This window comes from Thermobia domestica, chromosome 9 (assembly GCF_964235325.1).
Source record: "Thermobia domestica chromosome 9, izTheDome1.hap1.1, whole genome shotgun sequence".
Taxonomy (NCBI): domain Eukaryota; kingdom Metazoa; phylum Arthropoda; class Insecta; order Zygentoma; family Lepismatidae; genus Thermobia; species Thermobia domestica.
In genome coordinates, this window is record NC_137462.1 from 21,491,038 (window position 1) to 21,512,218 (window position 21,181).

At 37.4% G+C, this 21,181-nt stretch overlaps 2 protein-coding genes across 2 annotated transcripts in view; one reads left to right on the forward strand and one right to left on the reverse strand.

The window, feature by feature from the left end:
• Nucleotides 1–21,181, reverse strand: part of Nos (Nitric oxide synthase) — a 560,518-nt gene that overhangs the window by 242,943 nt on the left and 296,394 nt on the right. The window contains exon 2 of the mRNA XM_081770724.1: nt 8,465–8,604. Within this exon, the coding sequence (XP_081626850.1) occupies nt 8,465–8,604 (140 nt within the window). The remainder of the gene's footprint in view (nt 1–8,464; nt 8,605–21,181) is intronic.
• LOC145693933 (cilia- and flagella-associated protein 299-like) overlaps nt 12,611–21,181 on the forward strand; it is a 29,373-nt gene continuing 20,802 nt past the window's right edge. Inside the window, exons 1-2 of the mRNA XM_081770090.1 lie at nt 12,611–12,882; nt 19,896–20,073. Coding sequence (XP_081626216.1) covers nt 12,743–12,882; nt 19,896–20,073 — 318 coding nt within the window. The 5' untranslated portion in view covers nt 12,611–12,742. The remainder of the gene's footprint in view (nt 12,883–19,895; nt 20,074–21,181) is intronic.

The following is a 21,181-nucleotide window of genomic DNA, read 5'->3' on the forward strand; positions in this document are numbered from 1 at the left end:
CCCAACCGAGCCGGTTCGAGCCATTGGCTCAGTTAAGCTAACTCGAACCCAGCCTATGGACTCGTTTCAACGGAGCTGGTTGGAGCCATTGGCTCAATTGAGCCCAGTCGATGGGTAATCCCAACCAAGCCAGCTCAAGCTGTACGCTCAGTTGAACCGAGCCGGGCTGGTTGACATCACTACTGCGGTTGGGCTTCTACTTTGGCTAAAAAATTGGACCGTGCAGTTCTCAGCTTTGATGGTAAGAACTACAAAAAATTATATGAAATCTTTAGTTTTACGTCCCACCGGTTAGGCTAAAGGAGACGGTGATGATGGGAAATGAATGAAATGAAGAAAGTGGGAGGAAACGGGAGAACCCCGAGAAAATCCACGAGCACGGTGTTTGTCCACCACAAAGTCCAAACTGCGCGAGCTGGGATCGAACCAGGGTCCTCAAGCACCGGAGGTGAACGTTCTACCACTGACCCACCGCGCCCCCTGGTAAGAACTACAGCATATACTTATATTGGTGCTCACGGCGTCATTAACTTGTTCCACCACCAACGAATTTCGAGGTACTTTGTTTTGCATCTTTTGTGCGTGTTTTGTGTCGCTTTGTGCGCCTATTCCCACATTTTGTGCATCACCGGAAGTGGGTCAAAATGGGCCTACAAATATGACGGAACAAATTATTGCTCTTCCGCCACCAATGAATTTCGAGGTCGTTTCCTTCACATTGTTTTGTGCCGTTTTGTGCGTCTACTTCCGTTTTGTGCGTCACCAGAAGTGGGTCAAAATGGGATTTCAAGATGGGACGAAAATGACCAAGAGTTCCGCTAGTATCGAATTTCGAGGTCGTTAATTTCACACCGCGTACCCATTTGTGCGCCTATTTCGACGTTTTGTGCGTCACTGGAAGACGGTCAAAATGGGCCTCGAAGGTGGGACGAAAATGACCCACTTCTCCGCCACTATCGAATTTCGAGGTCCTTCCTTTTGCATCGACTACTGCATTTTCGTGCTGTTTCGTGCCCCCATTTCCAAGTTTTGCGCGTCACCAGAAGTGTGTCAAAATGGGCCTCCAAAGTGTGACCAAAATGACCCATTGTTCCGACACTATCGAATTTCTAGGTCGTTTCTTTTGCATCGTTTAGTGCCTATTTTTTAAAAAAGTTTTCTGTACCTACTTCCTCGTCTTGTGCGTCACCAGAAGTGAGTTAAACAGGCCTTTAAAGTGGGAGTTAAATGGCTCACTGTTCCGCCACTATCGAATTTCGGGGTCGGTTCTTTCGCATCGTTTAGTGCCTGTTTTGTACGTTTTGTGCGTCACCAGAAGTGTGTCAAAATGGGCTTCCAAAGTGTGACGAAAATGATCCACTTCTCCGTCACTACCGAATTTCGTGGTCCTTCCTTTCGCATCGACTAGTGAATGTTTCGTGCCGTTTCGTGCCCTTCTTTCCACGTTTTGCGCGTCACCAGAAGTGTGTCAAAATGGGCCTCCAAAATGTGACGAAAATGACTCACTCCTCCGCCACTACCGAATTTCGAGGTCCTTCCTTTCGCATTGACTAGTGCCTGTTTTGTTACGTTTTGTGCCGCTATTTCCTCGTTTTGTTCGTCACTAGAAGTGTGTCAAGATGAGCCTCCAAGGTGTGACGAAAATGACCCACTGTTCCGACACTATCGAATTTCTAGATCGTTACTTTCGCATCGTTTAGTGCCTTTTTTTAAGTTTTCTGCGCCTATTTCTCGTCTTGTGCATCACCCGAGGTGAGTTAAACGGGGCTTTAAAGTGGGAGTTAAATGGCTCACTGTTCCGCCACTATCGAATTTCGGGGTCGGTTCTTTCGCATCGTTTAGTGTGTATTTTGTACAGTTCTGTTCGCCTACTTCCACATTTTGAGCATCACCAGAAATGCGTCAAAATGTTCCATCAATGTGTGAGGAAATAGAGCCATTGTTCCGCCACTATCGAATTTGGAGGTCGTTTGTTTCGCATCGTATAGTGCCTGCTTTGTATTGTTTTGTGCTTCTATTTCCACTTTAGTGCGACAACGAAAATGGGTCAAAATGGCCTAGTATAGCGGAATAACTTAATGCTGTTCCGTCACCATCGAATGTCGAGGTAGTTTTCTTCACTTTTTTTTTTTTTATTTTTGCATGATTTGTGTCGCTTTGTGCATCAGTGGGAGAGGGTCAAAATGGACCTTGATAGTGAAATGGATATGTCTTTTTCTGCCATATTTGTAGGTCGTATTTGACCCACTTTCGTTGGCCTACAAAACGTGAAAATATGCGCAGTAACGGTAAAAACATGCACTAAACAATGCGAACAAGCGACCTTGAAATTCGATACTGGTGGGAGAGTGGACCATTTTTCTACCCACATTGAATGCCCATTTTGACCCACTACCATTGATTCGTAAAACGTGGAAATAGGTTTACAAAACGGTAGAAAACACGCACAAGATGATGTGAAGGAAACGACCTCGAAATCGTTCCTGACGGAACAGCATTAACTTGTTCCACCATATTTGTAGGATAACATTGACCCATTTCCGGTGACGCAGAAAACGAGGAAATAGGCGCACAAAACGACACAAAAAATTTTCATGTAATTAAGCTTAATTTCCATTTAAGTTTGTAAGCTTAATTATATGGGAAATTTTATACATTTTTCCTTTACGTTGGTTTACTTTACGTTGATTTGGGACTTTTAACTTTTATTCAGTTTTCCACTGAAAAGTATCTATAATTCAACAAGGAAATAATTATTAATTATAATTATTATCTATATAATTGAATTGTAATTTGTTCCATAACAAACACTTTACCATTTCGTACTAGCTGTTTGCCCGTTCTTCGCATGGATCAGATAAAATATCAATGTAAACGAACTGAACAACGGGAGAACAATTAAGAAACATTTCTAAAATTGGATATATTTTGTGTGAATATATATCCAACAACGTACATGTGTTTTCATTGGGAAGGCCGATGGGGGCTGACTTTGAACGTATACACTATCGGGGGTGTCACTATACGTCTGAGCAACCCCAATAAATATGGATTCGACACAAATTCTACTACTTTTACATGTCCCGGTGAACCACCCCTCAGACCCCCTTGGTTCGTATTGTGAAAAAATCTCCTCTGACCCCCACCAACCCCCAACCAATACCGCGAAAACTATGAATGTGACACTAGCATCTGCCATTTTCTACTACTTTTTACATATGCCGGTAAAAGTCCCTATAATCCTCTGGTTCCAATTAAAAAAAAAAAAAATGCCTCTTGCCCACAGCCGATGGGGGCTGTATTTGGAAGTCAACACCTGTGGAAGTATCACCATTCATCTCAGCGACAGCGAAAACTATGGATTTGACACTAATATCGGTCACTTTCCATTATTTTTACATGTCTCGCAATTCCCCACCCCCGGTGACTCCCGGCCCGCATACAATGGTGGCTAAATTTGAAAATCATCGCTAATGAAAGTATCACCATTGATCTCAGCCACCGCGAAAACTATGGATTTGACATCGGTCATTGTGGATTATTTTTACATGTCTCGTGATCCCCTTTATAATGCCCCCCTTTCTTAGCTGATGAGGGCTAAATATGAAAGTAAACGCGGTCTTGAGTTTCACCATTGAGCTCAGCTATCCCGAAAACTATGGATTTGACATTAATATCGGTCATTTTCGATTATTTTTACATGTCTCGGAATTTCCCCCTCTGGTGACCCAAGGCCCGCATACAACGGTGGATGAATTTGAAAGTCATCGCTAATGGTAGCGTCGCCATTGATATCAGCAACCGCGAAAACTATGGAATTGACACTAATATCGGTCATTTTGGATTACTTTTACGTTTTGGTATCCCCCCTCCCCCGTTGACCTACGGCCCGCAGCCGAACACGGTGAATTTGGAAGTTAATGCGATCGGAGTTTCACCATGGATCTCAGCGACCGCGAAAACTATGAAATCGACACTGATATCTTTCTACTTTTACATGTCCTGGTAAACGCCCCCCTGAGACCCCCTGGTTCGAATTTTGTTGAAAACGCTTTGCCTTGGTGTGGGACCTGGACCAAGGTATCTTTGACCAAAATTTGGTAACTCTCGATCGACTTTTCTGGTCCCCGGGCCGGTCCCGGTAAGCGTCCCCTGGAGACCCCCTAGTAAGGAATTTAAAAAAAACTCTTCTTCTTGGTCTGGGGCCTAGACCAAGCTACCCGTGACCAAATTTTGAAAAGTTTCGGTCCACTCGTATCGTCCACAGGCCGCACAAAGATAGACAGACAGACACACGAACAAACTCTATTTTATTTATATTAGAAAGGTCAGATCCGCCGTTATTGTATTAGTGCGGTGCTTGAGCGATTGATCGTAGAAATTCAAACTCCGATGAGTGATAATTTTATAGGCTTGTTTTATTACAAATTTAAATTACAGTAGAGAAGAGGTCGTGAATCATGGGTCAGAGTTGATGACAATGGGTTTTGGTGGGTCTGTGGGTCACAGTGGGTAAGAGTGGTTTATGGTGGGTGGTGGGTCAGAGTGGGTCACGGTGGGTCGTGGGTCACGACGGGTGGTGAGTCAATTGGTCGTGGCTAAAGTTTTCATTGCCCCACGCCCTCTCTGAACTAGTGTTGAAAATTAATCAGTGAAAATCAATTGCAATTGATCAATCAATTGAAAGTAATTGCTGTGGAAATCAATTGCAATTGAATCAATTGCCAATTAATTTCAATTGCAATTGAATTACAGAATTCAATTGCAATTACTTTCCACTGCAATTACTTTCAATCAATTGATCAATTGCAATTGATTCTCCTTTTTCTATGGCCAACTGCAATTAACAATTAACCATTACTTATTTCAATTGTTAATTGCAATTAACAATTAAATTTACAGATTAATTGTTAATTCAATTGAAATTTGCCCAACACTGCCTAAAGGAGCATAATCAAATGATGTTAAACTTTAATATTTAATTTCATTTTTCAGGGGTTGCTTACAGTTTGTCGATGGTTCACCATTAAGATACGTTGTAATATTGTTCTATTATTTGTAAGAAAGAAGGAATCTATGGGGCGCATAATTTTCGAAAGGCTGAGAATTTCGGTTGTAGGATGATCAGTGGCGGATCCAGTCGATCGGGCCGATTGCCCCCCCCCCCTAGAAGACCAAACTTTCTTATTTTATATATAAAAATAAAACCCTCCCAGAGTTTGAAACTGTTAAAAGTAGCTCTAAGTAGCTGTATGACAACCCACCGCCCCCTCCAGAAGTCGGTCCTGGATCCACCCCTGAGGTTGATTGTAAGAAATTCTAAAGGTACGGACTAAATTCAATTTGTAAGTCTTTTAGCGTTATTAGTCGTATTACGGACAAGAAAATAGTTCAGACAATTTTCTATTGATGGAGGAACGGGGAAATAACTACAATGACTGAGTAATAAGGCTAATATTCGCGTCAAGTGAAAAAAATCGTAGTGGCCCGATAGTGCGTCGAAAAATAGAGCAGGCTACTTCAATTCATATTTGATAAGATCTAGAGGGATAAGAATAGGTATCGATCACCCTTCATATTAGGATATTTCAAATTACGATTATATAAGCGTTTTAAGGTCATTTTTACAAGACCTACGTAGTCAACAATACTAAACTAAATTGCATCGATTGTTTCATTGAGTCAGTAACTATTTCTTAACCTATAAAATATTCAATGAAAAGTATTTTAAATTCAGATTAAATTGATACAGGAACTCACTGAAAGATTCTTAACATGACGACGCAACTTTTAATTAATTGGATGGGGGACGCGGAGGGACAGAAAAAATTGCGAGACAGCAAATTTTTGTATACGAAAAGGGTAATTTTATATTACTTCACCTATATCATAATACAAGTTGTCTGCGGGAGGCAAACGGGGGATGGACACTTGTCCTCCTATTCCCCTCTGGTGTTGTCATTGATTCTTAACTTTTATTGGATCGATGCATAAGTTCGTGCGGTATTCTTTTGGGTTGGCAACAATGCGGCGTGATACGATTGTTTATCGTTATTCCGTTGTTTTACTGTAGTTTCGAGTTTGTGTGTTGCGAAACACAGGTTTTCTTGATTGTGAACGTATTATTGTATATATTTCAGACAAACTAATATGAAATGTGAAGATGAGAAAAGTGATTATTTCTGTCCTTTCTCATCCTCTGTATTCCTCTGACCTTGCCCCCTCAGATTTCCATCTTTTCCGCTCTCTTTCTAACCACATTCAGGGGCAAGTGTTTCCTGATGAAGCTTCTCTTAACCAGTGGCTAACAGATATCTTCCAGTCAAAACCAAAACAGTTCTACAGGCGAGGCATTGAACTGCTACCTGAACGTTGGCAAGTCATAGATACATCATTGAGTGATTGTGAGAGACAGTAAAATGTATGCAATGTATTGTTACGCACATAGAATATGTTAATGCTATGTCTATGTTGTATTTGTATTTGAATTAACAGAACAGCAGGATAAAAGTATAAAATATAAGAACAGCACGAACTTGTGCATCGACACAATACATAATTCGGGGTATCGCAAACGTATTAGGGAACCGCGAATGAAACGTGTGTATAAAACTTCTAGTAGGAGAACTTATAAGAGTAAGACAGAAAAGACAGTCAGGTAACATATATAATAAAGTTAGAAGTTCGTATGACACTAAGTCCAATAGTGAATTAATTCAGAAGTGTAAACATACTAAGGATATATTCTAAAATTTAAAAAAAAAAGGCAAGAAAAAGAAAAAAAACGGAAAGAAAGATAAGAGAGAAATTAAAGTATTGGATTGGTTATAAAATACTGCGCATTCTTAATAATTATGCTTACAAAAGCTGTGCTCTCCCATGCAACATACTTATTTTCCAAAAACGATAAGTCATACATTCAGAGAATATGTCTATCGGAAGCGCAGTTCCCTTTTGGCAAATTTATTCTGCTTTGAGGCAAACTAGATTAATCAAACATGTATATCTCTTCTTTTTATGAATTCTAACAGCGTTCTTCTAACTTGAACAATGTATCACGATTTTTGTTCGTTGACGTAATATACTTGATTTTAACCAATTTTCCTCAATGAACTGTTGCTAAAATATCCCAGAAATTCTTCAGTTTCTTTGGGGATCACCCTTGCGCTGCCCATGGTACAAATCGGATTGTGCATTAATGGAATCTACGACTTTAAAAAAAATGAACTTTTCCTTTTACTGGACTTCGATTCGATATTTTGTTCTCGAGTTGTGGCTGTTTTTGCATTTTTTCCGACAGATTTTCGGGTGGTCGTAATGCCAAGAGGAAGCATTTGTGCACCCAGGCAGGTCTATAATTTTTGTCTTATCTTCGTGTCAGGAATCAGCTCCCAAACACTGTCGGTGTTGTTTTAAAACACCCTGTATACTTTAAACACCCTGCTCCTGATATACGAAAGCAGTAGATACTCTTTTTGAAATTGTTCTAAACATGGCTGTGACTTATTTGGACAGTATACACTGTGGAAAGTTAACAGAATAGAAAACGGAATTTCCAATATTGATTGAAATATACTGAAACTAGGTTATTGATTTTCTTATGTACGAAAGATTAATACATAGAGTATTTCTTTCTTGAAACGTGAGCATGATTTCATAATCTATTAGTGCTGGTGGTTAAAGTGCTAGTGCAGGAATTCCTCTTTAGTGCAGAAATTCTCTCCTTGCATGTTACCGCCATTTTATTGCAGATGGTATTAGGCAAGATGGGAATTCTCACCTCGCCTAAAATGGCGGACATTCTTATCTTAGAGACATTGGTGGCTGATAAGTCGTTAGGCGAGATGGGAGGACACCGCTAGTGCTGCTGTCGATGTGTGTTTTCTCTAACACCTTGGAAAGAGAAGGGACAAGTTAGGGACCGAAGTACATTTCACATTTGACAATAGAAAGGTTTTTTTTTCTTTTTTTTAGTATGTAACCTGTTTCTACTCTGATAATGCATTAACTCTCGCACTCAACATTAAAACTTTTAACCTAATTCTCATGATCCTAATTCCTGTTGTCGTTGCTAGTTATTACTCCGGATGGTACCTTGGAGATACACGTACCTCAGATTGTGAATCGCTGCTGTAAGCAATTTAATCTTAGAAAATGGATTAAAGTCTTAGAGAAATCAAAATTTATTTCGTTTGAAATTTCAGTCCAGATTTAAGTGACAAAGTTTTCTAAATGATTCAACTCTTTATAATAATAACACAGGCAAACTGAAACAAGAAAGTAAGAAAAAAATGTAAGCTAAATTCTAAAATGAGAAAATGAAACGGATAGAATTACATCCTGCGGGAAGAATACGAACAAAACTTTTCTCACTGAGAATGAAGTTAAAACCAAGAATGATAAGAAAGGCATTTACCCCCCTCTCTGTCTCTCTCTTTCTAACTTTTTATATGCTTTAACTTACCTTCTGATCGATGCGAAATACTGATCCAGAAACTCCTTCGCTAGCTTTAGGACTTCTTCCTTGGAGCGAGGAACTCCAGTCGGTCGCGTTGAGTTTGCGATCAAACTGCCAAGACACGCCTGAGCTGTGCATGGCGTTGGCTGAAAAACAGAAAAGAAATAACCAGAATAAATATTTAAATTCTCTGACTATTCTTGGGGACATTTGATACATTCCTAATGTTACCATTATAAACAATAAATGCATCATATCCAAGTTTTTGGAATTTTATATATTTAACGTATCACGAGAAGTAGAAGATTATTAATCCCTTCCTCAACTCATTCGATAAAATATAACACTAGACTGCCAAATACTTACATTTTATATATCTTACAGAACGCAAAAGTTGATCGCCGCAGAAAAGACACCATTAAATTTCTGTCAAGATAGTAGTGACCCTAAAATCCACTTTCTTATTGGCCTACTGGAAAGTTTCTTTCCAGAACACTTTTGATGAAATCAGTATATACAGTGTATCCCAAAATTGACGAAAGAAGTAATATTGAAAGAAAAATACATCTTCATAATTAAAAATTGTATTTTTTATTGATTCATAAAGTATACGTATAGGCTTATGCATGTAATAGCATATCGGGCAAATGCTGTTTACGGCTTTGATGGCACATACACACTCTGTTGTTGAAATCTTTCATGACCGTTTTATATAAATGTTGCTGAATTTCATTGATACAGTGCTCAATTTTCTTCTTCAAAGTGTGGGTGGTCATGTACTTGTTGACATAAATCTTAGACTTCAAGAAACCCAAAGAAAAAAGTCTAACGGTGTAAAATCGCATGATCTGGGTGGACAATTCCCATCACCGAAATTACACGACATCAGAAAATGACTTATGCACTAATTGAACTGTTTCTTTGGCTATATGCCATATGGCACCATCTTATTGAAACCCATGTTGTCCACGTTCATATCTTGCAATTTAGGCACAAAAAAATGGTTTATCGTGTCGCGATAGCGAGCACCATTAACTGTTATTGCCTAACCAGCCGCATTTTCGAAGAAGAATGGTTCGACGATGCCTCCAGTCCCAAAATCCGCACCAAACAATGACATGTTGTGGATGCATTTGTTTCTCAACAATCACTCGTGGATTTTCTGAACTCCAAAGTGTTTAAGATCACAAATTGATCCAGTCTTCCTAACTTTTTAAAAATTAATCTCTCTGCAGTTGATGAAGATAAATCACAATTTCGACCTATTTTGTACGAAAATTGCAAACAATTATTTATTTATTTCTAACGACTGATGTATCTATTCGATATTTCGATTTCGCTATCCGTGAGATTAAAATTTGTATGTGAGAAACGATAATATTTTAAAAGATTTAAATAATTCACGAAAACAACGTTAGAATTCTGAACAATACTTAAAAGGAACATCGCTTTAGAGGAGCTCCAACTAGTTTCACCTCTCCGAAACCCTCCTAAGATCAAAAAGGCTTTGTAATACAATATACTGTTACTTTGAGACATTTATTTAACGTGAAAAACAATGCTTATTTTGTTCCAAGAAATATTATTCATACTAATTGGTACATATAGTAACTTATTAACACGATATGGTCTGATGTTACGAAATCGTAACCTTCTACTTTTTTTTTTTTTTTTTAAGACAAAGAATGCTCATTTATGGAGGAGAGACGGCTGGGATTGTAACGTCTCGCTTGAAATTACGTAACCGTCCCCTCAAATTGCATTTCAAAGTGCATATTACATTCCTTGTCACATAGCCCAGTACACAGCACAAGTATATGTTTCGATTGTCTCATTAGTCTTTTAACATAATTAAGCCAAGACCGGGTAATTGTAAGCTATATTTAGTACTGATTTTTTCAGCTCCGAAATTTTGTATTTGCTCACTATAAAATTCAGTTAAACAGCATAAACAATATTTTCAATTGCAGCACATTGTATTTTCTTGAGAAATTTAGTAGTTTTTTTGTATTGTTATGGACAAAAGTTTAGTATTATTATTAATTTACACAATCCGCTAAATTCCTTAGTATTTTAGTTATAGTATTAATATATATTCATCCAATCAATGATGAAATTATAAATTTTTCTGCAATTATAAAAACTGGAATACAGGCGCGAATCCAGAATTTTGATTTAGGGGTAGATTAGAAAAACTACTCAGTTTTTTAAATTTTCTGTTTCTAAAAATACATATAATTTGTAGAATGTATGTTTTAGTCTAAACATCACTAATACATTTAATGTATTATTAGGTAATATAAATGAAATTATCTCATGATATCGCCCAGTGAGCATTACTCAAATAGTAACTTTCAGTTCTTCTTCTAACAAAGAAAAATGACATGAAATGAAAGTTTTACGTACAACGTTTATGCTGGTTAGAGTAAAGGAGACTGTGACGATAAGAAATGAATGAAATCGTGGAATGAAGAAAGTGAGAGAAAACGGGAGAACTCCGAGAGAGCCTACGCACACGGTGTTTGTCCACTACAAAGTTCACTTGGCGCCAGCTCGGATCGAACTAAGAATCTCATGCACCAGAGAACTCCACCATTCAGCCACCGCGGCTTCTCTTCTAGACTTGAAAGCAGTGTTGCCAACAAGTTCATACAAAAAGTTACTAAAGAGGAGATGAAATGACCCCAATTTTGGGTGAAAAGTCGCTAAAAGTCATTCGTGGAATTTCGTCTCTCTCTCTCTCTCTCTCTCTCGATATATATATATATATATATATATATATATATATATATATATATATATATATATATATATATATATATATATATATGTGTGTGTGTGTGTGTGTGTGTGTGTGTGTGTGTGATCAATTCAAGCCATAGTGCTATCTACTGTACAGAAACGTAAATGAAAAAATCATGCCCAACTAATAATAATTGCACTTCTAATGCAATATGTATTTTTAACTTTATGACCAATATCATTTGGGCGAAATCAAACATATGTTTTGGAAAACGACCAAAAGTAAAAGTCTACAAAGAAAAAATCTTCCTTCACTTATACTCACGATTCTACATATAATCAGCTTGCTATTGGTATTATTTGTGAGTCTAAACGGAAGCTCTGCAAACTAATAGATATTAAAGGTTGGAATTGGTCATCGTTAGAGGGCATGAGATAATAGCAATCAAAACCGGAATATGGAGATAAATGTCATGTCCAAAATTATTGTCGCATATCTATAATTGTCTTCTTGTAAGAATATAAGTTGATAATGATTTTGCAGGGTACTTTTAATACTGATATTGTGTGTAAATTCGGAAAATATATATTTGTGGTAAATTTTACAGGAAAAGAATTATAAATACGAGAATTAGAATGAGTAAAACAAAATGTTGCTAAATGGACAAGAAAGTTTTATTTATTTTTATTGTTCTTATTTACTGCTCTTTTGACATGAAATTTGCCACATATATGTCTTTGCCGATTATACACATGCTAACAGTATAAGAAATATCGGGCGAATTCGTTATCAGATTATATTCCTAGAACAACATATTTATAGACAAGCGACAATAATTTTGGACATGAGTGTGCTTTCCCAGATTGTTAAGATCTGCACTGATTCAAATAAGCAAAAGGAAAATAAGCTTATATCTGAAATGATTTGAGCTAATAATACTTGATTACAGGACAAAATGTTTGCAGCACAAAAGTCACTAGATTCGTAAGTAAGTCGCCAAATTGTCGTTCACAAATCACCAAAAAAGTCGCTAATCGGAAAAAATATTTTGTGCCGCTATACTAGAAGTCGAATCTCCTAGACTTAGCGAATTTTCCTCCAAATTGGCAACACTGCTTGAAAGTTCTAGAACCAACAAAAAGTTCTGGATTCGCGCCTGTATCATTCTTTTTATTATTACAGAAGAATTTGTCCTTTCATTATCGATTGTATAAATAGAAATTAATATACTATAAGTAAAATATCAAGGAACTAAGTGGATTGCATAAATTCATACGTAATAATATTAAACTTTTGTTCATAGCAATATAAGAAATAAGCTACAATTACAATTCGATGATATTGTTGACTTTATTGCAAACATTTGTTCTTGCGTATTAGATACCATTAGTATTGTTCCAAGCTGTGTACAGATAACTTAATAATACGAGATTCGCCATGGAGACGTTGATATTTAAAATGCTTAGGAATATTTCTAAATTTTTTGTTTAGTGCATCAGTGCCCTGGATTCCCCTAAGAAACCACTTCTGTTGAATGCAGGATGAATGAAGCAGAGGCGGACCGTCATTTGCTGCAGTTCCGCACTTATGAGGATTATCTCGATTCGTTTATCAGTCCTCAGGACCTCGCCTATTTGGAAAACACAAATGTTGCCAGAATAATTGTAGAATTAGGGTTCAAGTAAGTTTAGCTCTTCCTTCTGGTTTTCTCGTTACTTTATTGTAGTTTATGGTGAGTTCACAATAACGTGTTCGGCAGCGTTGCCACACTTGATACAATTGTACCAAATTCAGCCCTTTTTTGTCATTCATCGGCCCGTTGGTACCACGCTGACATTTTCAGCTCCTTTTGTAAAAAGGTTGGTACAATTCTACACAATTCAGCACCATTTAACAAGTATTTTAAAAGTCACATTTTTTAAAAGTCAGTAAAACTTTTCCTACATCTCACGTTAATCATATATATTATGTGTTGGACTCAGAGTCTTCACTACATGCGAAATTAAGGTACCGCTAATTTTAGAGTTTTTCTGTAATATCTTCAAAACAAATAAAAATATTCTAAAAGCAGAAACGTAGTGAACTAGACAATATGCTGTTGCATGTGATACTTTTACCACAATTCACTTATCTGCTTTTGGTATGCCGCTATTTACAGAACCCGCAAAAGATGCTAAATCTATCTACAGTTGCAAATCGAAAGCAGATAGATAAGTTGTGATAACGGTATCACATGCAAAACCGTATTGTCTGGTTCACTACATTTCTGCTTTTCGAATATTTTTATTTGTTTTGAAGATATTACCAAAAAAAAAAACTAAAATTAGCGGTAGTTTAATTTCGCTGTAGTGAAGACCCTTAAACATGCTACTGAACGTTCATTCTGTGACGTTGCATTGCATAACCTTATGAACTTTATGTGGAATATAATATTTTATTATAACGTACTGTTCACACACGAGCTCGGAGATGATTGATTTGTTCTTCGTTTTACATATTTTTTTCATATATTGCCATAATACCGTTTTGGTTTATTGGTCAGTTTGTAATAGATAAGAGTTTGGTTTCCTTACAAAACATATCAAACATGATAAATGTTTTCTCTTTTAATTTGCGGTCTCTGTTATACTTCCTACGTGCGAGAAAAGTTTCATCTACTTCCACGGTTGTACGGGGACCTCCTATTTGGATATTTTTAAAAAGAGCATTTTCTTGATTTCGATTCTTGGAAGAGGGCGGAAGTGATCTAGAACTTTACCTCCTTTAGTTTCATCTTTGTGTTATAAAGCCATGTATTACACTGGTATAAAGTAATGAATTCAGCCCTTTTTTGTTTCAATTTAGTACTAATTTTCAGCTCACTCCAGAGCTAGGACTGTGGTAACACTGGTATTCCCTAACGCCCTCGACTAATGAATCGAAACCGGTCACAGGCAGGTGGTGATTTTTACGACTTTGGCGCGCATACAAAAACTTGTCGAACATCGTAACTATGTTTAAAAAAAAAAAAAAAAAAAAAGCTTAATGTGTACAGCGGAAATAACCAAAAGTATAGGCCAGTATCTTCACTAGTTTTGTTTCAATTGACAATCGGACCTTTCTTAAAAAAAATAACCTTCTTATAGCAAGAAGTTTTGGTTTATAATCCAAACGGTTTAAAAGGAAAGAATTTATGCTTTCAAAATGCTTGATAAGACACGGACAATCCATTAAAATATCGCCAAGATAGAACACAAGTTTCCAATAGAAGAACACTAAATTTTTGAAGATTTTGTAGCAATAAATCAGATAGTTGTATACGTACTAAAAGTGAAAAAAAAAAGTTCTAATAGGAATCTTGCACAGATAAGGGAAAGTAGAGGGAGTTATTAAATGGTCATTTGAATGCAAGGAAGATCCAAGGTGAATCGAATTAATACGGACTCAATATATTATCGTAGAGATTCTTAACGATAATAAGTTACAAACTGGGAGAAGCTAGAACTCAAACTGCATAGTAATTGGGTAAAAGGTGACACCAGAAATTAATTGACCCAATGCTTAATATAGAACAAGAAGACGACAGATTTTTTTAAATGTTATTATTCATATCACAGAAGGTGTGTTAATATTTTTGTTGTACGTTCATACATGTTTTAAACTACTCTTTTCTATGAATCAAATTCTTGGCGTGAATGTCGTCTATGAATATGGTTCTAGCTTCAACTACCCGGAAACGCCTTGCTCTAGTCATGAACCTTTGGCGTGGGAGGCCCGGGTTCGATTCCCGGCGGGAGCCCATGTGGTTCGGATTCCACGTTAATCAGTAGGTCCACATCTCTTATAGCCTCGCTGCTGAAAAGGGTCGCTAAACTAAAACAACTCAATTCCAGTGATGGACAAACAAACTCTAATATGTGTTTCGTTCTAAAAAGAGTCATACTGAATGGCGATTATAAGGTTTATTTCATTAGTTCAATGACGTCAGGCGCGCATTCAGAAATTTTTGTTGGGTGAAGTCCAAGCTTTGGAAAGGGGAGGTCGAATACCACAAACCTCTACGTCTATATAATATTGAATGAGTATTATTCTATACCCGAAAAGACGATAAGTAATTGTAAAATACATACTTACACCTATATTTGAAAGAAAAAAAGAGTACAGATGAAGTGTAAGATCAAATGTTCATGCTACGTATATCAATTATATTTACCTGTTGAACAAGTATAATTTTATTGAGAAACTGTATGAATGTATGTTGAGTTAGGAAGTTTTAGGGGTGTCCAGACCGAAGTGAAATCTCCACCCACCCCCGTGGCTGCGCCTCTGAATCGCATAATTATCTTTTTGAATAGGGCTACTGGTTATCTTGTTTAACTGATCACATGACGTGCCTGTGGTTGCTTATGTCATAATGAACGATCATCCTCCCACTTTCCATCATGACGTAATCAGGAATATGAAAGAATCTCTTAACTCCATCCCACCTCAATCCTAAGTAATGTTGCCGACAAAACGAAAAATTTCTCCTCTGATCTCGATTCTCGTCTCGAAATTTAGACAAGAAGTGCATTTTGGGATTCGAGATGAGACGAGACATTTCTCAAAAAATGATTTTTCTACTTTAATGCCCTTCATACCCGTTATGCCCTTTAGGCTAAAGGAGATGGATAATTAATGAAAGCAAATTATTGTAAAATTACATTCCTTGTGCTTTCCCACCCGGGAATTGAACTCAGGACCAATTGCACCAAAGACGTACTCGCTAGCAACTAGACCAATCGGGAAGGGCTGAGACAATTCTTGAGTCTCGTGGACAACAATAGTTTGCCCAAGTTTCAGATCTCATACACTATTTAGTGTTACATGGTTCATAGTATAAAAAAACTATAGATTGATAAAGTGATCATGCGAACATAATGATCAGAAGCATTTAACAACGTTTAAAGATACGCAAGCCATTACAGAATACAGTACAATTATAAATATAATTTAAATGTTGTTATATCACACTCTTCATGTGTCTCTAGTGATGCGGAAGAATTCTTATTACTTCTAAATCAGTGGTCGCCAAAGTCATGAAGCTCCAGAGCTACCGTACCATTTTTAAATCCTACTGTTAGTTATCAACCAAAAGAACTATCGTTTTTTTTTTTTTTAAATCTTACATTTGTTTATAAACTTATATTTCTAGTCAATATGAAATTAATTTTTATTAAACTGTATATAACAAACAGAAATTGAAATTGAATAGTGCATAAGAAGTGTAAAGGGATTTGTCTGTCTGTACTGGCACCCACATTAAAGACTATCAGTGATCCAACTATCATTGATTCATTGATTTTGAATATACATATCATATTTTTCAGCGAACAATGATGTGGAGCGCCTATTTTTGTCCGTGCTATTTGGGTTTGCAAGATTTAGTGTATTTCGGGAAAGGACAAAGACCTTTGTAATATTATTATGTGTTTATATTACGTTACAGAAAAACAAGCAAGATGTGGATTAATGCTCTAAAGAACCAGCAACCGACTGTTCTGTGTTTTGCTGAATCAGCACTTTGTAAATGTGATATAATTTACTGTAATTGTTTTTGCGTTTTGTAATAAATGTGTGAGAAACTCTTTCCTGACTCCTCCCACTCTCTCATACCACACCTCCCGTGAAGTCTGGGACTCGCTTCTTGGTTCACCTGTAATAGTCATCGAGCCCTGGGCCCGACCTTAAATAGGACCAGAGACTTCCGCTTTGGGAGGTTGGAGCTGAAGTAGAATTGCGAGCTGGTGGATGGCAGTTGCATTTAGCCAATGGACGAGAGTCTGATCCACAAGAGGGAATTTTGACAACGGTTCGAGCCCAGCTGACGACAAGGGCTCTTGAGAGAGTAAGGACCCAAGCCTTTGGATAAAAGACCTGATCTTCGAGGAGTGACAGCTTTACACCCAGACGTCGTAATAAAGTATTCCCATCACTCCCCTATCTCCTTCCGAAACCCAGTCTCTCTTTTCTAGAAAATCATCTTCTAATTCTTTATTGTATAACCATGCTTTTAGCTCAAAAGATAGCCGTCCAATCCCACTCATCTCGAGCTAGATTCCCCGCTTATTTCTTCTGAGGGCTAGTGGTGTAGGAGGAGTTTTTGCCGATTTTTCCTCCCTCTTATACACCCTCTTAGAAGGATATTAAAGTGGAGATTTCACACATAATATAGGCTGTATATTTGCCGCACTTATTGATACTTGGGCTGATTCAAATAAGTAAAGGGAAACGATCATATAAAAAGTGTTTCCAACTAAATAGTGCTTAATTTGTTCACAATACAAAAGTCGCTACATTTGTAAGTCGCCAAATTGTCATTTAAAAATCACAAAAAAAAAAAAAAAAGTTTTTAATCGGAAATACTACTTTTTGTCGCTATTCTAGAAGTCGAATCCCCTACATTTAGTGACTTTTATCCCAAATTTGTAACACTGATCAAGATTAGCCAACCAGAGCGTTAATGCGATCTCCCGAAAATGTCCCCGCGACTTACTAACTTACTAGCTCGTGATCGACGGTTTGACAATCACTCTTCTAGATTAAATTAAGAAAACAATGGACACAAATTTTGTATATACATTTACAAAACGAGACGAGATTTTTTCAAAAAATGAGACAAGACAAGAAAATTTTCTTCGAGAACTAAGACGAGATTTCTGCAAAGTTTACGATACGAAACGAGAAAACCATAATTCTCGTCTCGCCTTGTAAGCAAAACTATAATCCTACGAGGTAGTGTATAACGTAGCCCTACTGTTAAACTAGGGATGGCCAATTCCGGAATTCAACTTGCCGGAATAAGGAAAGTAAAATCCGAAAAATTCAGGATTTCGCAAACAATCCGAAATTTGGAAAATTTCCGGATTTTGGAATATTTCCTGAATTCGGATAACTCCGGATTTCAGAAAAATTCCGGACTATTTTCGAATTCTAGATTTGTCTGAATTCCGGGATTTTTCCGAATTCTGGATTTTTCCGAAATCTGGAAAGTGAAATTTGCAATTCTGGAAATTTTGGCCAAACCTATTGTAAACTAGGATCTAACAAAATAAATATAAAGGATTTTAACTTGTCATTTACGATCTCGCACTCCTCAAACATTGGTCCTGCCACTACTATTGATTACATATAATGTCAATATATTAATTTCGCATGTGTACAATGTGGAAAACACCTGTATATTCATGTACGTGTTTATTAATGTACGTACGTACAATGTTTCCATGAAATATGAGAAAGAATTTTCGAAGGACGCTGATCAGGGCTTATTTAAAGGAACCAACAGAAAGTTTGCCGAAATTATCAGCAATAATGACAGCTACGGAGTTCGAAATTGAGACCCGCAGTTGGGGACCAAGAGTAGTACCCCTTTTTACGTGAGTTCGCTAATATATTTCATTTGAATCTTCTTACTTTGTATGTTAATAATACGAGGTATGCTCAAAAAGAAACCGAACTTTTGAAATAGCGCGCCAACCGGCATAGGGTGCGCACTGCGACTACTGATCGCACCTAACGGCAGGTTTAGACAACAAACTACCATTTACCTCGTTTCCGACAGTTAGTTGCCGAGCTACACTCGATGAAGTGAGCATGTGCACAAGCTGTTCGTTGGATTAAGACACAGTGACAATGAAAGAGCTTAAAGACAAACATGCATATGTGAAATTTTGCTACAAACTTCCCAAAACATTTACAAAAAACACTTCAATTGCGTTTCAATTCATTCAGGATCTTCTTGTTCAACAAAAGCACTCTTGAGTCGGTAAAAGAACATGATGTTGGTTATGTTTTTTGATTGGAAAGAAATTGTCCACCATGAATTTGTATCACGTGGCCAGATGATAAACAAACAGTTTTACCAGGACATTTTAGCGCGGTTGAGGAATGTTGTGCGAAAGAAGAGGTCTGAATTGTGGTTAAACCAGACTTGGATGGTGTACCGTACCAATGAGCCTACTCATGCTTCGTTTCTCATTCGCAGGCAAAACATCAGCTTCCCGTTGTGACCTATCCACCCTATTATCGGGACCTAAGCCCAGAAGAATTTTTACTGTTTCCCAAAACAAAATCACGTTCTAAGGACGTCGTTTTCAGACCATAGAGGAGATTCAGGATAATCCGACAAGAGATCTGTGCATCATCCCAGAAAATGTGTTCCAGGAGGTTTTTCAAAAATGGAAGAAAAGTTGGAAACGGTATATCGACAATAGAGGGGTCTACTTTTAGAGAAACAGTGCCTAAAACATTGTACAATGAGAAAATAAACATTTTATACCAGAAGTTCGGTTCGTTTTAAACATAGTTCGTATTTTCTTTCGAGTTTCCTCATATCTATATGGTTAACGTACGTGTCTTCACCGCAGGAGACCCAGGTTTGATTCCCAGTGGGAGCTCACTTGTTGCGGATCTAATTTTAAGCTGTAGGTTCATGTCTTATACAGCCCCGCTGCTGAAAGGGACGCTAAACTCAATCATTACCATCATAATCATGTTACATCTGAGATATTGTCATATCAGCAATGCAAGTTTAAACTATATGTTAACCAATCCCATTTCTTGGGACATATACTATGGTAGTACCTCTATATCGCTCGTAAGATGGAAGTCAATAGACGTATGGGAGAAGCAAATAGAGTAATAATTGTATGTTATTCTTTTGTGTCTGTTAAGGGGCTCCGGCGAGACACTTACTCGGAGTAACTTCGAGCGAAAGCTGAAGAATGTAACGGAATATCTGTTCCCCACGACCAAACCTCATGTCCTCTCCAGCGAAGAACTTGTCTTCACAGAACCGTTTCTGGAAGAACTTGCCAGGAGGGAGCGGCCGAATCGAGTAGGGATTCTTTCGGTAAGTCAACAGTTCATTCTTTTCTTGGTTTCCTTTCTCTCTCTCTCTCTCTCTTTCTCTTTCTCTCTTTTTTTTTTAATATATGAAAATCTGCCTATGCGTCTCAGCATGTCTTCCAATATTTGATTCTTGTTTAACCTCAGTGGCTGATCGATACCATTAAATCAGGGATGCAAATAAGCAACAAAATTTTACTCGCCCAAGAAAAAAGCTACTAGCCCACATTCCACAACAGAAATCATTTACTTACTTTCGTTGTGATGTTAAATACTTACCTGCACTGATGAACCACTCACCCCGGGCGAGTGGGCGAGCAGTTATTTGCATCCCTGCATTAAATACAAAGGTAATCCCAAAAGTGAAGTTCCACCGTAATAATACCTCATATTTTATTGAATTACGATGAAACTTCACATATACGTAACATGGTAATACGTAACTCTCAACCTGTGTGTCACGACACACTAATATGTCACGCAAACCCATTAATATTATATTATGCAGAAGGCCTCTAGAGCACTGTACTAACGAGTTGAGTAAGGTGAATGGATCTGAACATATAATGTTATGGCAATATTGGTTCATAATTGAAGCAATTCCAAGAGAAAGAAAACATATTCTGCTGCACAGTGCTGTTTTTCAACCACGATAACGCCTCTCCCCTCGTATTAATTGAAACTTCACAGGTAATTGCCAAACTGCAGTGGTCAGCCATACCTTAATCTCCCTAGAGTCCTGTTTTAGCTCTATATGACTTCCACTGGTTCGTTTCCTTCAAAAGAAACCATTGTGAACATTCCCAAATCATAGAGTATATTAAAATCGCTGTGAATGCATGAATTAATAATAAAAATTTAAAAAAACGGTCCAAAATTTTCCCAAGTGGATTTCATTCTAGAACTAAACTTTGGTAAAAAATATATCGAAAACGAAAGACCTTATATATAGCCTTAATTATTATTAAAAATGAAATGAAATGAGTACGTCCCACGGTTATGCCGGTTGGGCTAAAGGAGACGGTGATGATGAGTAATGAATGAAAATGGTGGAACGAAGAAAGTGGGAGAACCCCGAGGAAACCACGCACACGGTTTGTCCACCAGAAAGT